The sequence below is a fragment of the Lycium barbarum genome, chromosome 4 (genome assembly GCF_019175385.1).
Source record: "Lycium barbarum isolate Lr01 chromosome 4, ASM1917538v2, whole genome shotgun sequence".
NCBI lineage: Eukaryota > Viridiplantae > Streptophyta > Magnoliopsida > Solanales > Solanaceae > Lycium > Lycium barbarum.
The window spans coordinates 69,823,575-69,842,663 of record NC_083340.1 but is presented as its reverse complement, the minus strand read 5'-3'; the positions used below and the strand labels follow the sequence as shown (position 1 = coordinate 69,842,663).

The 19,089-nt window shown below is 38.7% G+C and overlaps 1 protein-coding gene across 1 annotated transcript; it reads right to left on the bottom strand.

The window, feature by feature from the left end:
• Positions 1–45: 45 nt before the first annotated feature.
• LOC132636077 (ankyrin repeat-containing protein At5g02620-like) lies at positions 46–5,562 on the bottom strand. Its single transcript, XM_060352749.1, has 3 exons — positions 4,379–5,562; positions 2,501–2,910; positions 46–1,431 (listed from the first exon to the last, which is right to left on the bottom strand). Exons 1-3 carry the CDS (start codon positions 4,824–4,826, stop codon positions 571–573), a joined length of 1,719 nt encoding a protein of 572 aa, XP_060208732.1. The 5' UTR covers positions 4,827–5,562; the 3' UTR covers positions 46–570.
• Positions 5,563–19,089: the final 13,527 nt, after the last annotated feature.

The following is a 19,089-nucleotide window of genomic DNA, read 5'->3' as shown; positions in this document are numbered from 1 at the left end:
AGAAAATTTCCACCAAATAAAAGAAGCTGGAAAAAGACAACTTCATTACCAGAGGAAATAGATATGATGAATTAATATTAAAATCGTACATAAAAAATTTAGTGCATTTCTCTACAGAGTTTATTATATATACGCAAAGCAATTCAATATAGCCATCCCCACCTTCCTGTCACCCACTAGTAATCTGGTACTAGTAACTGTAGTAGATAGTAAACTCCATGAGAGCTTGCCTTCAAACTATTAAAATTCATGCGAAGAATACAAAAGGATTTGCTAAAGCCTTAAACTTGAACTTGTTAGCAATATGTCACCTCATATGTGCAGCAATTCAGTGGCTGCAGGAACTCCATTTATGGAATTGTGAAGATATGCATCGCCTCGACATTATTGCACAATCTATTTAAACTTTTTCCTCATTTGTTCCTCGTACAATTTGGTACCTGATGCCACCACTAGAAGTTCATCAGACTTGAGGATTTAGAACCTGCATATATCCTTCGCTCATAGTGCTATCTACAAAGCTCCAGGTTTGATGCCTTGGACAGAAATTTATCCGACTTTTATTTACTCCTACACTGCATACATCCTCTTGTAGCTTTCACTGTAAAGCTCTGTATCTGATGCCACAGACATAGAGTACGAACGTGAATGAGTCTCAGCCCTCCTTATGCTCCTCATCTTTGACTCTTCTAGCCTATGTCGAACCACACAATAGCACATGGAGCCAATAGTAGTGAGCATTATAGTACTACCGATAACAGTTGCATAGATAGCAAGCGCTCTTTCCTTTTCTCCAACCACCACATAAGTAAGTGAAATAAAGGAAATTGATATGGAGAGGCAAGCTGCCCACATGAGCTTGTTTATCCAAAACATGAGCTGTTTCTTCGCCTTCTGTTCAATCACAACCACAGAAGTTTGTACCACCACAACAGCAATCGAAATAAACAACGCCATACTGTCAAACAAGAAGAATATTATGAATGATGCTTTTCTGGCTATGTTTGCTTCGCCAAGCGAAACCCCGTCTTTTTTGTCTTCAACATATTGGCCAGGTACAGTGAAGATGGCAGCAAAAGCTACAGTAGCAATAAGGACAGCAACAACTGTCGCATTGTTGATTGCATTGTTAAGACCACTAATGTGGAGCTTTTTTACATTCTTTGCAATTTTCCGCACTCTGAAGCCAGTTTGACGACTGTGTTGGAGTTGGGACTCCACATCATGTCGTATGTCACTGACAGTCTGCTTGAGCTGCTTTGCAGCAGTTGGAGGCCTCCCATCATCTTTAGAATGGGTAGCCCCTGCCTCCTTCAACATGGAGACGAGCTGCGGAGATCCAGACTTTTCTGCAATATCAAGAGCTGTTTCTCCAGCCTTATTGACGGCATTGAGATCGATGCCCTCGATTGATAACAGACATTGTACCATCTGCAATTACGTCAGTTTAGTTTCAAGATAAATGGTAAACCCAAAGTTCACGGAGTATGATGTCGGATTCCTATATTAAACATGTATATGTAATCAGTGCAAGAACCAAGCTACAAAATATATGTCAGAAAAAAAAAATCTTAAACCTGAGGAACATCAGATAATCTCCAAGCAAAAGGGTCTGGTCGGTTTGGATTTATACTATTAACAAGTCTGATTAGTTATTGTAAAAAAACCAAAACAAGAGTTATTAACTATATCTTCAATAGAATTAATTATTTTATCATTGAATACTCACTTTCTTTTTAAAATAATCAGAAACAGTTTTGATAATCTATGCCAAAGATGCCCTGAGCATCTCCACACAACAAGCTTGCCTTTGCAAATTCACTTGTGAGCTACATTGCCGTAAGTGATATCACTACTTCTGCATCATCATTTAATGTCAAACAACAGTAATCTAGCAGTTCGGTAGGTAAAGAAACAAGATACCTAAAAAATGTCCTCTAAGAACGTAAACAAGAAATCTTTTGCCGTTATGGTAAGTGGTACCTAGTGTCAGCTTTCTTGTTTTCAAGCAGCATCAATGTCACCAGCTGTTTATATTAGCTTATCTTGCAGATGTCAGGCTTATCGGGGAAGAGAAGATTGAGATGCAGGAAGCGCCTGAGAGGGAAAAAGGGAGTTGAAGTGACAAATAAGCAGCCGACTGCTGCATTTTTATCAAGTCTTCGTTGAAAAAAATATTGTTATTTAGGATTTTTTGGGTATAGGGATCATTTGTCACCTCAACTTCCTTTTTCCCTCTCTGATGTTTCCTGAATCTACAACCATCTCCATGATACAAAACAAAAGACTTCCTCCGTAAACTCAACCCACCTTTTCTTTCCTCACAGAAGTTTTGTAATTTTCAATGTGATTCACAAAATGAACAGTTTCATCCCAATTAAGAAGCATTAGACTACAATATATAGAACACATATCACCAATTCGCCTTAAACACATTAAAGCACTCAACTTTCTGGGGGTTGCTACTATACAAGAAATTAGTTAATAAATTGAGACCAACCTGCGGCCGTCCCTTCGTAGTTGCAACATGAAGTGCTCTGTTTCCTTTGTTATCTTCCAAAGCCAATACAGCAGGATTTGGTTTGATTAATTCAAGCACAATATCAAAATTTTGTCCCTTTACAGCCATGTGCAAGGCACTTTGGCCTTTTTTATCTGTTCTAAAGCCAATCTCAGGATCCTTGCTTAGAAGGGATCTAACTATTTCCAAGTGCCCCATTCTTGCAGCTGTATGGAGAATAGTCTTGCCATTGTTACGAGCTATCTTAGCAAGGTTCGAATCGATCTCCAGAAGGAGATTTACTACATCAAGGTGTCCCTGAGCAGCTGCTGTATGTAAGGCTGTAGAGTTGGACGAATCCGTTGTCATCACTAGGTTTGGAAATGAATACAACAGTTCTTTCAGTACCTCTGCAATGTAATCCAGAAATTCCTTTTAGAGAGTGCAACTATGAACGGAACATTCAAATTCCAGTTTAACAATTGTCACTAAGAACAAGTTTCAGAAAATGAGAAGCGATCCGAAACAAGCATCATCACAAGTTTGTAAGCTTTAATATACTCAAGCCACAAAAAGCACAAACTAAATTATAGATGTGATGGCAAACGCAAAACGTCTAAAGCTTGATCAATCTTTTTCTGATAAAGTAAATAAGCTTAATCTTTTTTTTTTCCCCTCCTGACCAGTAAGTAAATAAGCTTCATCTTAAAGTTCATTTCTTCATTCATTTTATGTTCATTCATTATATCAATACAGAGTTTTAAGTAGTTGATGTAAATGTACAACTTATTATAAAGATCTGGAGAGTCTTTTCAGGGTAGATTTTTATCGTTCAAGGGATTTTGACTCCTTGGGCTAAGATTAAAAGTAAGCGCAACTCAAACGCTTTCAACTTCCATCACCACCTTTAATGCCATCAGAAGACACACTATTGTATAGGTCCTTATTATCTTCAAATGCTCACATAAGATGATTTGCGATTTGTGCACATGCTGAATTACCCTCTCCAAGAACGATTTGGTTCAGCGAATAATTGCGTACTTATCTCTTAAAACTGTTGCTATTCTATTTCATGTATAATCAGAGGATACATACAGCAGTCAATACAGTGCGTTAATGTGACAATACCACTGACTTAGATCCCTTCCTTACTCCCACTGAAAAATAGAACTGAGTAATCCTCAAGTCAAATGACACAAGAAACTTAACGACACTATTCTTGAACAATTTGGACCGCGCCCTTCCTAGTGAAAGTTCTGAGCTAAGATGAAAGGTAAATACAGTATAGCATCCTTCAGTATTTATCTGCTAAAATTCCAATATATGATACTAAAGGACCAAATTTTTTGCAGAATTTTGCGAGTGGCCAAATGCAGGAAACTTAGCTTTGGCTGCTCCGAACTTAGTCTTGTCCTCTAATTGTAGATTACAAAGAAGAAGATGCTCGATATCTCAAGTCTTCAAGTGATACTATGTAGGGCCTCATCATCTAGGCTTGTGGAAACATTTTTATAACAATCTAGTCTTTTACTGAAGCCGTAAGTAATTTAAACTAGATAAGTTTAAGTTAAAGATTTAGAAGCTAAAATCAATGATGAAAATTGCTCCTAATGTGGGTGCTAAACAGCAGCACTAGATAGAATGTGAAGTGCCACAGTCGAGTGCATCATATACCAAATAATAAACATACACAATATCTCCATAAAGCATACAATATGTACCAGAAGGAATGATCGACCCAAAACCAAGTCTAGAAAATAGATAATGGTCAAAAACACACCTGATAGTTGGGGTGTGAAACTCACAAAAAAATGATTCTTCAGGTGTGGTTTTGACTATTAACTCTTCTTTTTAGTTATTTTGTGTCATAAGACTCACCAAGATGACCCTGCTTTGCAGCGACATGGAATGCATCATAACCATTATTAGCCAGAATAGAAGCTGTCTGCAGGTCTAAATGTTTCAACAACTCTGCAACAACCAAACTATGGCCATTCTCTGCCGCGACATACAGAACAGTCTCACCCTCCTGGTTTTGCTTAGATAACAAATCTTTACTATCAACAACTTTCTGAACAATTTCTTTTACCTTTCCAAGATTCCCTGCTCTAACTGCCAAGTGAAGTTGGGAATCCCCTCTCTTTCCTGGTGAATCCTTACCCCTTTTCCTCTCACCACCACCAAAACTCAACTGCCTCTCCATTGCTATCCGAAAACTTTTCTGCTTTTCCATCAACCCTCTAAAACTCTTCTGCTTCTCAATCGTCCCATTTCGAAAACTCTGCTGTTTCTCAATCACCCCACGAAAACTAATCTGCTTATCCATCACACACCACAAAATTCAATCCCTTTCACTAATTTATCCAACAAATTTCTCTTCCCACTTTCAAGAACTACAAAGGTTGAAACTTTTCATCATTATCAGGTTAGTTTCTTGAATTCTAACTACCAAGTTAACCAACAAAATCATAAAAGAACTTTCACCCTTTTCTTAGCCAAAATCAATGATATCAGTTCCATGAAACGTTACAAAATCAGTCCAAAACATCAAACCAGAAGTCAGAAACTTAATCAAGATTTTACAAATATGAAGCTTGGAGCTCAAAAAAGAAGAAATTCACACCTTGAATATGGTGGGATGATGAAAAGAAACAATCTTTAACTGGATTCCAAGAATCAAAACAAATTACTTAGAATTAAATTACGTTAAAAGTCAAACCAAAGAACCCAGTTTTCTCCAAAATAGAGCTCAAAACCTCATTCTTGATGAACCCCAAAAGCTAAAATGAGACAGTATTGTTAACACACCAAAACCCACTAACAGATTCTCTAGACAATTTGATGCAAATCTTGAAAAGATCAAAAATACGAAACAAAAGACCATCACCCATGTGAGATATTTCAATTCACATGTAATAATAATTGTAATCTAAGCATCTTGAAACAGTTACTGAAAGCAATGCTCTTTTCTTAATTATAGTATATTATATTTATTTCACTTTTCTAGAAAGTTAGTCACCACTTATTATCCGCCCAATTAAAATACACCAACAGAAAAAAGAAAATAGATGCTTACTACTATTATATCCTCTTGTTTATTTGGTGCTATTAAAATAAAAAAGGCTTGCTAGTGAAAGATGCATATTGTTGGCCGCCATTGATGTTGACATGCATGATATAGAATAGGTGCACTAAAGGACAGAGATATGCAAAGGGCCATTAGCACACTGCCATATTATTATTACAAGGAGATATAGATAATTGCAGTAGAGCACTGCATAATTGTGGGCCCCAACTGTGTGAATTATCATTGGGGTACCCTTTGAAGAAATAGTGAAATACAAATCATTAAAGGCACGCAAGGTGTAGTGGGATGGTCCATATCCTCTTTTCCTTGGTTTAAAGGTCTTGAGCTTAACCTTGAAAATGGAGAATGTTTTACGGCTTTTTGGATGACGGTTACCTATTTTATGGTTTGAATATAATGTTTGTTTTAATTATTATTTAAATTTTATTGTATTGTATTATTAAATTCATCGTTAACAATATAAATCTCATTTGATGTAATAATCGATTTGATGTGATTGCATCCTTATGTTATTTTTTTTTCTCATTTTATCTTTACTAATTATCTAATAATCTTATTTCGTTCTGTACTCTTATCTTGTTATAGTAGCTCTACTCCGTATCATACTTTTTGTGTAGGTTTTGTCACGACCCAACCCTGTGGGCCGCGACTGGCACCCTAGCTGGGTACCCGTACATACCTACCTGACCGAATTTCGTATCGTACAGATTTTGTTTTTCAAACGGATATTACAGAAGTAGGCCGATACAGATACGGCACGCACGCAAACATATATATATACCTGAACATGCAGACATTTACAGATAAGCCGATAAGGCTAACATACAGACGAAACCCGTAACCCACACATCTATCTACAGGCCTCTACAGACATACAGAATCATATGACGGGACAGGGCCCCGCCGTACCCAGAACTTCCATACATACAGAACATACGGAAAACAAAAGATATATATACCAAAGTACATGCTCCGAATCAAGAGGAGCTCTTCAAGATAGCAGAACCTGTGCCCTAGACTGGCGGCGTGTCACCAAGTGCGCCTGTACCTGCGGGCATGTAACGCAGCCCCCGAAGAACCGGGGGTCAGTACAAAAATGTACCGAGTATGTAAAGCAGAAATATATCAAACATAATCATGATCTGGACCGGAAGCGCATAAATATACTAGACTGGCTCATAAGCCGGACAGACAGAGTCAAGTCCCGACAGACGGACATAATCATGGTCCAGACAGACAGAATCAGAATCCATACGGACATACAGAATCGGAATCCATACGGACATACAGAATCAGAATCCATACGGACATACAGACATAGTCGTAGTTCAGACGGACAGACAGAAGTATACCTGACAGAATCATGCATGTAGAGTAGTGCTGAATCATACTGAATCATACAGAATCATACAGAGGCATGTGCTTATATACATACTGATGGCACATGCATACAGACATACAGATCCCGGCCCTGTCTGGGGGCGCGGTAAACAGAACCCGGCCCTCTTAGTACGGGACGCGGTGGACAGACAGAATCAGATCAGATCATATGCCATCCTGGCCGCCATCCCCATACACAGATCATAGTATCATACAGACATACAGATCCCGGCCCGTACGCCGAGGGACGCGGTGAACAATGCAGAGAAATATGCACGATAACAGAACCTGGCCCGGGACGCAGTGAAGGAATGCATTGAGACAGCCACGAACAGATCCATGGGAAACCACATACATACAGACTCACATACAGACTCAATCAGACTACAGGGTGCCAAACGGCGAGCCAAAATCAGAGTATACGGATAGTATGCATAGTACGCGCCTATATCCTACTTGGGAAGGCACGACATATTATTATCAGAATCGGATTCTCAGATGTTCAGAAGTTATTTTATAAGAATTTCATAAAAATAGTTGTATCATAATCAAAATAATAGTTCAGATGGTTTCTGAGAAAATCGGACAAAACGGAAGTATTTAAAGTATTACAGAAGATATCGGGCCTTGCGGGCCCGCCTCGGACCAACTCGAGGCAACATATGTAAATTATCGCTAATAGACCTTATGAGGTCATCCATAATCGTTTGGAAGTGTTCTGACTCCGTTTAGGGGAGTTTTGTACAAAAATTCACTTTAAAGGCAATTTGTAAGAAAATAGCTTCAATTGAATTGAAGGAATTGGAGCGATTTTCCGTCTCGAATTCCGGGGAACGGAGTCGTACTTAAGGCTCGCGGCCGAGCCTATCACATCCAGAACATGCCTAGGAACAAAGGAAAATGCTTCACATACCTCGATAGCGCCTTACGCTCGCTTGGCGTCGATCCCAATCTCGTCCAAAATCTAGAAATGGTCGAGTTTACCATTTGTTAGTTTCAAACTTTTCAATAATCCAACTTAACACATGTTTGCCTACCGAAATTTCGGCAGCATTTCCTCTGTATATAAGACATCCCCGAGACTTAGCTCGGCTCAATTCACTACACAACAACCCAGAACAACAGCAAAAACAACAACAGACATTAAAACACACACTATGGCATCACTAGCCATCGTTTCGGTATAACGACACATCTTTCGTTTCAAACTTACATTTCCGAACCAAACTTGTTATTTTGATATTCATCACCCACTAAATTCATTACAACATACATCGGAAGCATAATTTTCCATTAAGCCACTACTTTTCCAATTTTTCCTAACCTTCAACATACAAGTTCATTATACATTTCCATCTTCCAAATTCATCCACAATAATCATAATTTTCCTCTTGATACTTTCATTTCCATTTTTACATAAACCATAACAAAGTTGTATGTTTTCCTACAACAACTTAATAACCATTAAGTTCCTTCACTCTCCTCACATAATCCATGATTAAAACAACCAAAATATTAATTCAAATCAGTCCATCAATTTCAATTAAAACAGCCCCTCACCCATAAATTTCAACAAAACAACAAACGAGTTTATAATGTTGTTTTCTCCGTTCTAATTCGTTAAAACTCTAAATAAACACTTTAATAACATAAAAGGAATTTTATAAATACCTTATCAGAAGATCCACCACGAAAATTTCATCCCCCAAGACCAATATTTATCTCAAATTGAAGGCAACGCAACGTACAACGTTTTTCTCTTCATGAGCTTCGGGATTCGGAGCTCGGATTTTGATCAAAATGACCTTCTTAGCCTTGAAGTTTTCTCTCTCTCTCTCTAATGGAATTTTCTGGATCTTTTCTGATCTGAAATGTGGAGGAGGAGGCTGAAAACTCCCTTAAATAATAAGGAAATGGGCCTGACCCGGATTGGAATCGGGTTGGGCCCATTTCACTGCCCAGCTTGACCTTTCCGCCTTAAAATGTCCATATCTCCTTGTACCGACGTCGCCTGGGAGCCCACGACCTACCGTTGGAAAGATATTTCAATTATCTACAACTTTTATCTCTGGGCATTTTCCCAAATTCTAAACTGATAATGCCGTTTTTTCCCCTCCAAGTCAGGTCATCCGAAAACGTTTTCTTAAAAATATTCGTTTGGAGGGCTTCCACTTTGATTTGGCCCCAGGGCCCTTCACGGGTTGTGTTTAACTTTACATATACGATTCATATAACTTTTCACATGTCCCAAAAAAAATATTGATGTGTGGGCCCCACCTCAGCTTACAAATAATTCGACGTTCGAAAATGCAGGATATAACATTCTCCCCCCCTTTAGAACATTCGTCCTCGAATGCTCGATTGACCTTAGCGGGCCTCGTGACACTTCGGGGAGGTTCCTTCCTTTCTTTCAAAATTCCTTTCAACGTTACGATTGTTATCAACATCTTTCACCTCTTGTCACACTTCTCGGTTCCTTACAACGTTATCATAATTTCACGTTACATCAAACAGGTTCATAACTAGAGCCAGACGCACAAAAGCATATCGGACAGATTCATAGTCGAAGCCAGATGTACGGAAGTATGTCGGACAAACATGAGATCGGAGCCAGACGTACAAAGAGGTATCAGCCAGATTCGAAATCAGAATCAGACGTACAAAAATGTATCAGACAGAGTCGTAATCAGAATCAGACATACGGAGATGTATCAGACAGACGCGTGATCAAAATCAGACGTACAGAGATGTATCAGACAGATTCATATCCAGAATCAGACACACAGAGGCGTGTCAGACAGATTCGTAATCAGAGTCAATCGTATAGGGGTGTGTCAAACAGAAACGTATTTAGAATCAGATGTACAAAGATTTATCAGACGGGAACATAATCGAGTTCAGAAGTACAGAGGCGTAATAGGCAGAGCCTTATCAGAATCGGGGGTGCAGAAGTATAACAGATAGGATCTGAATTAGAATCAGATCACTCCTATTAAGGCTCCAGTGTTTTATGAAAATTTCCCTTATTTGTAAACTTGTTCGCCAAGTTATCATACAAATCGTCTTACGTGTCGCTTATCGACCTTTTCAAAGATTCCGCTTATTCACACTTCTTATCTTTCATCTTTCCTACTATCCATACTCATTTTCTTTTTCAGACATCGTCATACCAGACCGAGTTATAATGGAATAGGGGTTTTTTCTATCCTTTGATGACATTCGAATCCCCGTCTCCGCGTCGTTTCATGTATTCAGGTTAGTAAAACCTTTCGTCTATCACAACATTAGTTGTCGGGACTCGGCTCTTGATCCATATGGGCACCAAACGAAAATTATACACACACACATACACACATACAGATATATTTACTAGTATCTTACTGGCGAACGTCTCTGACTGTTATTCAAATCCGCTCAATTTCCCGAGCGGTGTTGCACCTTTTCTTTTTTACCATTTAGTCCGCCTCGTTCTGCGCGACTCCTGTAAGGGCACTAATTACTCCACACATTCTCTTTTCCTTTAGATTACCCCAAATTTTCATTTATATCTTTCATACTTACACTTGTGCAAAATTTTGCATTACTTCCCAGGGTGGTCACCCATCCCAGAATTGCTCTGGCTTGAGCACGCTTAACCCCGAAACTTTCATGCATTTTGATGCGTTAGGGCTGATATAATTTCGTCAATTGCCCTGCAAGACCTTTGTCACATAATTTTAGGGCAAATCGGGGTCTTAGCAAATTTTCGGAAAATTTTTGTAGCGGGTCCCACCCCCGGCTAAGTTGCACAATTACCATATTGCCTTTCTGAATCTCCGATATTCACTTTCATACACATATACATACAATTACAGACAGGCCACAGATTTAAGTCTTCGTCCCACGAATTCCGTCTCCAAATAGTCGGTGAAATCTGATAAAATATCACCATAAGGTGCTCTCCAACCACCGACAGAAGAAAACTAAATTCCGACAAGTATCGCGGAACCTGTTTGTACTTACTTTATATATATTTACTTCCATATCTCTGGAAAAACATTTGGGCAGAGGTTCCTCTGTATTTCTTACTATCCGAAACCTGTACACAAGAAATACCAACCATGCCTCACAGGGCCAACACATATACGCATATATATATACATCATATCATGTCGTCTCGTAGCCACACGGGGCTAACAATTACAGATAAAATTATACAGATGTCGAGGCTTACCTCACATGCCCAACTCGAACAACATCGGAGGCTTCTTCCTGTTCACTTTTCTGTTCAATCTTCAACTTTATATTTCTACCACACATCAAACAACTTCTCCGACACACAGCTTTCATATTATTGCTTACCTGAGTACTATGCGGCCTCCAATATCATCAGCCATTGCCTTCTGTCCATGCCGTCCTTTGGCTGAAATTAAAAGTTAGTCGGAAGGAATTCATATCCTACAGCTGGCTCTATCGCATGATCTAAGATTCAAAGAAGGGTAACATCCTAGATGCCCTGTAGCTTCCTGTTTATAGATGTGGTGCACAACACATCGATAAACAAGACTCTACTAGACACGGCCTGTAGACATTCCGAGGACTAACCGCTTTGATACCACTTCTGTCACGACCCAACCCTGTGGGCCGCGACTGGCACCCTAGCTGGGTACCCGTACATACCTACCTGACCGAATTTCGTATCGTACAGATTTTGTTTTTCAAACAGATATTACAGAAGTAGGCCGATACAGATACGGCACGCACGCAAACATATATATATACCTGAACATGCAGACATTTACAGATAAGCCGATAAGGCTAACATACAGACGAAACCCGTAACCCACACATCTATCTACAGGCCTCTACAGACATACAGAATCATATGACGGGACAGGGCCCCGCCGTACCCAGAACTTCCATACATACAGAACATACGGAAAACAAAAGATATATATACCAAAGTACATGCTCCGAATCAAGAGGAGCTCTTCAAGATAGCAGAACCTGTGCCCTAGACTGGCGGCGTGTCACCAAGTGCGCCTGTACCTGCGGGCATGTAACGCAGCCCCCGAAGAACCGGGGGTCAGTACAAAAATGTACCGAGTATGTAAAGCAGAAATATATCAAACATAATCATGATCTGGACCGGAAGCGCATAAATATACTAGACTGGCTCATAAGCCGGACAGACAGAGTCAAGTCCCGACAGACGGACATAATCATGGTCCAGACAGACAGAATCAGAATCCATACGGACATACAGAATCGGAATCCATACGGACATACAGAATCAGAATCCATACGGACATACAGACATAGTCGTAGTTCAGACGGACAGACAGAAGTATACCTGACAGAATTATGCATGTAGAGTAGTGCTGAATCATACTGAATCATACAGAATCATACAGAGGCATGTGCTTATATACATACTGATGGCACATGCATACAGACATACAGATCCCGGCCCTGTCTGGGGGCGCGGTAAACAGAACCCGGCCCTCTTAGTACGGGACGCGGTGGACAGACAGAATCAGATCAGATCATATGCCATCCTGGCCGCCATCCCCATACACAGATCATAGTATCATACAGACATACAGATCCCGGCCCGTACGCCGAGGGACGCGGTGAACAATGCAGAGAAATATGCACGATAACAGAACCTGGCCCGGGACGCAGTGAAGGAATGCATTGAGACAGCCACGAACAGATCCATGGGAAACCACATACATACAGACTCACATACAGACTCAATCAGACTAAAGGGTGCCAAACGGCGAGCCAAAATCAGAGTATACGGATAGTATGCATAGTACGCGCCTATATCCTACTTGGGAAGGCACGACATATTATTATCAGAATCGAATTCTCAGATGTTCAGAAGTTATTTTATAAGAATTTCATAAAAATAGTTGTATCATAATCAAAATAATAGTTCAGATGGTTTCTGAGAAAATCGGACAAAACGGAAGTATTTAAAGTATTACAGAAGATATCGGGCCTTGCGGGCCCGTCTCGGACCAACTCGAGGCAACATATGTAAATTATCGCTAATAGACCTTATGAGGTCATCCATAATCGTTTGGAAGTGTTCTGACTCCGTTTAGGGGAGTTTTGTACAAAAATTCACTTTAAAGGCAATTTGTAAGAAAATAGCTTCAATTGAATTGAAGGAATTGGAGCGGTTTTCCGTCTCGAATTCCGGGGAACGGAGTCGTACTTAAGGCTCGCGACCGAGCCTATCACATCCAGAACATGCCTAGGAACAAAGGAAAATGCTTCACATACCTCGATAGCGCCTTACGCTCGCTTGGCGTCGATCCCAATCTCGTCCAAAATCTAGAAATGGTCGAGTTTACCATTTGTTAGTTTCAAACTTTTCAATAATCCAACTTAACACATGTTTGCCTACCGAAATTTCGGCAGCATTTCCTCTGTATATAAGACATCCCCGAGACTTAGCTCGGCTCAATTCACTACACAACAACCCAGAACAACAGCAAAAACAACAACAGACATTAAAACACACACTATGGCATCACTAGCCATCGTTTCGGTATAGCGACACATCTTTCGTTTCAAACTTACATTTCCGAACCAAACTTGTTATTTTGATATTCATCACCCACTAAATTCATTACAACATACATCGGAAGCATAATTTTCCATTAAGCCACTACTTTTCCAATTTTTCCTAACCTTCAACATACAAGTTCATTATACATTTCCATCTTCCAAATTCATCCACAATAATCATAATTTTCCTCTTGATACTTTCATTTCCATTTTTACATAAACCATAACAAAGTTGTATGTTTTCCTACAACAACTTAATAACCATTAAGTTCCTTCATTCTCCTCACATAATCCATGATTAAAACAACCAAAATATTAATTCAAATCAGTCCATCAATTTCAATTAAAACAGCCCCTCACCCATAAATTTCAACAAAACAATAAACGAGTTTATAATGTTGTTTTCTCCGTTCTAATTCGTTAAAACTCTAAATAAACACTTTAATAACATAAAAGGAATTTTATAAATACCTTATCAGAAGATCCACCACGAAAATTTCATCCCCCAAGACCAATATTTATCTCAAATTGAAGGCAACGCAACGTACAACGTTTTTCTCTTCATGAGCTTCGGGATTCGGAGCTCGGATTTTGATCAAAATGACCTTCTTAGCCTTGAAGTTTTCTCTCTCTCTCTCTAATGGAATTTTCTGGATCTTTTCTGATCTGAAATGTGGAGGAGGAGGCTGAAAACTCCCTTAAATAATAAGGAAATGGGCCTGACCCGGATTGGAATCGGGTTGGGCCCATTTCACTGCCCAGCTTGACCTTTCCGCCTTAAAATGTCCATATCTCCTTGTACCGACGTCGCCTGGGAGCCCACGACCTACCGTTGGAAAGATATTTCAATTATCTACAACTTTTATCTCTGGGCATTTTCCCAAATTCTAAACTGATAATGCCGTTTTTTCCCCTCCAAGTCAGGTCATCCGAAAACGTTTTCTTAAAAATATTCGTTTGGAGGGCTTCCACTTTGATTTGGCCCCAGGGCCCTTCACGGGTTGTGTTTAACTTTACATATACGATTCATATAACTTTTCACATGTCCCAAAAAAAATATTGATGTGTGGGCCCCACCTCAGCTTATAAATAATTCGACGTTCGAAAATGCAGGATATAACAGGTTTATCCTTCAAATTAGTGATGTGTAACATTAGATAACGATAGGAATGATACAATCTATTCAAACGTTGTACTTGTCGAAACAACATCGTACAATACAATACAAACACAATACAATATAATACAATACATTATAAAACAATAGGTAACAACCATCCAAACAACGTAAAAACTTTAGCTATTTGTGGATATGTAACGCAAAAGAATTAATCAAGTATGTGAATTTTCATATGATTTAAAATGGTAGCAACAAATAAATATAATCATACATATTTTCTCCCAATATACTTGGAGTTACAGAGCGGTCCACCCACCAAATTGAAAGCCTACGAGTCTAGTTTTCAACGCATTAAACCATTCGTCGATGCGACGTCGGAGTAAAGATATATTTGCATTTTCGCGAGACTGCGCGGGCAGCCCCTTTTAGGACCCACTATGGCGGTGGCCGACCTTACTTTTTATAAAAAGATTTGGGGATTCATTTATCATAATTTTTCAACCAAATTTCGTCCCCACACTCCTCATAAACCCTCCTAACGGATTCTTAAGGCTTCAAGGTGAATCCAAGGTGATTTAACTTAGACCCAACATCAAAGTTAGCCGAAGCTGAAGAATAGCCCCTCTATGGTGTTGTGATGTGAATAAGGATGATGGTGATCTAAGTTAAGCTTAGGTTCGAATTTTATATGCCTCCTAAGGTATATTTAACATCTTGTTGGTTGTTTTTAAGATTAATTACATGTTGGTAGTGTTGTTTGAGTGAAAGATTACAAGATAGCACTTGAAAGGGACAGAGATGTTGTTAACTTTTTGTTGGACTGTTTCAAGGTTATATATATAAGTTGTTATGGATGGAAATTGTGGAAAACAACTTGATTATGATATGGTTGTTGTTGTTATGCATGTCGATATGTTCATCAAGTGAATTGATGAAAGAAACATATGAAATTTGATATTGAAAGTGAAGGTTAAGGTGCTAAGAGTGTGGAATGTTTTTTAGGATTATTCTTACGATGTTTGGGGATGAAAATGATATGGTAAGCATAAGTATGATGTTATAGATGTTGTAGGCAGATTCATGGAAAAGGAATTAGATTCAAATTATATTTTGTTAATCGTAAATCGAGCTTGCCGCTCAAAATGGTTGTTAAAGTAATCGTAAAGCTTATTGTGAATTATATTATTGTTGTTTGGTGACTTTTAATAACTTATGGGATGTAGTATAAACAAGGGAGGTGTTGTCAGTTTTCTTGTAGAATATTGTTGTCGAAATATGAGAGTTACAATTCTTACATAATGATGAAGAAGTCATTTTACTCATTGTAGACGTAAGAGGATCATATTAAGCGTAGTTGACGATTGGAGAGAATATTGCAAAGGTATGTCAAGGCTAACTCTCTTTCTTTTGGCATGTTCCGAAGTGATACGTAACGTAAACGAAACGTTATTCCATAATGGTTCTACTCTTAGTAGTTAGGGATGTCCATGTTGTTCATTCCCTTATGATACTGTTTTCAAGCATGTTCATATGTATGATTCCTAAGTCCCATTAAGGCACATACTAATGATGTTGATGTTCATTGTTATACCCCGCATTTTGGGCGCTCGGACAATTCAAGGTAATTGCGGGAAAATGACAAGCGAGGCTTTATTTTTTTATTTTGTTAAGCACATGAGTTGGTTATGAAAATTTTGAAGTGGGAATATTAAGAAAGGTCAAGGGCATAAAGGGAAATTCGCAATATGATTCGTGGAAAATATGGAGGAAGACGAAGGGCAAATTTGAAATTTGAAAAATAATTTTTCATGAATTGTAGAACTAAAAAAAAAAAAGGGTGGGCTTGGTGTTGGGCCATTTTTTGCCGTCCACCCTTCTTGATGGGCCAAGCCCATGTTGGATTAAAATCCATGGGATTAAAAGAAGACTAAGTCTTCTAAGTAGTCCCACAACCTTCTAGACATTTCAAGAGAAAAGAAAGAAAAAGAAAAAAAAAAGGGAGAAGCTTCAAAGGCCATTCGGCCATAGCAAGAGCAATAAGTACTTGGGAATTTTTTTTTTCAAAAATCATTCTCTTCCACTCAAACATTCCATTGGAGGGTCCTTAACAAAGTAGAGTTGTTATTGAAGCAAGAAAAACACATATTCATAAGTTGGAAATTCAAGCAAGTTGGAGAATCAAAGAAGGAGGTAAGAATTTATTATCTTTACATGTTATGGATAATTTTGCATGTTGTAGTGTATACAAATGAGTGAAATTCATGAAGAATATGAAAGTGGGGGTGTGGCCGTGAGGTGTGATATATGTGTGTGTGTGTGGAAATCATGTTTTAATTATTTTATCTAGTGGATAGTTGTGGTTGTAATGAATGCTATGTTAATAATGGAAGTTGGATGATTTTAGTGAAGTTGTAGCCATGTATGCATGATGTTGGCTGTGAGTTGTATATTACATGTATAGCCGTGTATATTTGGTGAATCATGAAGGAGTGGTGAGCAAATTTTATTTAGTATGTTGGTTGTTGTATTGTGGATTTTATATTGCAAATAAAAGCCTAATGAGTTTAGTGAAGTATTAGTAGTTGGAGGCTTGTCTTGGAAGATTATGTAAATTAAACATGATGTTCTTACATGTATGGAAGACAATGATATTAGTATGGTGTTGTTGGAATATAAATTATAAGGTTGTTATTGTTTTTATTGGAGTTGGAAGGTTTTGAAGGAAGTAGTATATTGATTGAGTTGTTATAATGTATCTTGGATTGAATGTGGAAATTGTTAATATGGTTGTTGACAATATGTTGATAATTTGGCCGGGTTGAATTCCCGGATTGTTGTTGATTAAAAATTGGCTAAGTTGAATTTTGGGGATGGTGTATTTACAGGGGAAGTGCTACCGAAATTTCGGTGGACAAGTGTTATCTTAAGATTCAACTTCTAAATGCTCTAATCAATGTTTGGTAAATGTGACCAAATTGTAGATTTTGGCGGATTTGCAACTTGAATTTGGAGTAGCATAAGGAGCGGAAAAAGGTATGTAAGGCTTTACTCTTTCTTCTTTGGCATGTCTTAGGCATACTAGGTTGGATACGAGCCTCGGGGACAACTCCATTCTCCGGAATCCGCACCTAAAGATACCCCTTTTTCATTCAGTGGAATTGAATTAAAGTTGTATGAAATGTCGGAAAAACTTCCTAAGCATCTGGAACTTGCACCAATAGGACCTGACTACCTTAAAAAAACCCTCACAAGTGACGTCATGAAATGTAACATATGCAAATTGTGTACGCTACCTCACTCGGCCGAGGTGGGCCCATTGTTCCAGGATTTTCCTTATTGTTCCGTTTGACCTATTTTGGAGTAGAATCCAAAGGAAACTTTTGATCCTTGTTCCGTTTATCAAATGACAAGTACTGTAACTATCCTAATGAGAATACTTCTATGATGATAATGATAACGATGATGTAAGAAAGAGAATATGTCTATGATAAGTATGACAAGAATGATTCCAGGACTAAGAGTCTTAAGCTAAGGACTCAAAATGAGTATGAAAGTGTCAACTAGTTCTTGAATTTTATTCTATTTCTTGGTTACGACTCTATCTTTCTAAAAGACTCTAAAGTATATGAATGAATGTTCTATGAGGCTCGTGATCTTATTCTACGTTTTCTCTTAAAGCTATTCCTTATTGATAGTCTCGCCTTATAATGCTAGTCCCTTCAAGGTAAGACAAAGTCATGGTGATTGTTCCATAATGTAATCAGAGGTTACCGACCTTACGTCACTCCGATGGACACACGATCTTCCTTGGGCTCCCCTGCATGCTTATATGATATATGTATATGATATGTATATGTACATTGGGGGAGGGACATATGTTTCATTGCCACCTGGTCAGTTGGCGTTATCATCCCGGACGCGGGATATATGGGCGAGCCGACGTATTTCGGCGCTATGTGGGCGAGCCGACGTCGTTCGGTGCTATGCTATGACTTGATATAATATGATATGAATTGATATGACATGATATGATACGACATGATACGATACGGCATGATATGATACGATACGATATGAAAAATAAGAGACATGATATGGTATAAACTCTATTTTCTATGACTATGAAAAAGAAATGTTTTTTTTATATAAGGGAAAGACAAGCATGCATGGTATCCAGCCTGAAAGGGCATTCGTATGTACAAGTTACTTTCTTATCTCATTACATGTCCTATGATTCCATGATATCGTTATTCATACTTTATGTTTCTGTTTGTATTATTTTCCATGCCTTACATATTCGGTACATTACTCGTACTGACGTCCCTTCTTGTGGACGCTGCGTTTCATGTCGCGCAGGTCAGCAGATAGACGGATTTAATCCCTAGGAGCTCCACCAGCTGTTCATTGAGAGTGCTCCAGTTGATCCGGAGCTTCAGTCT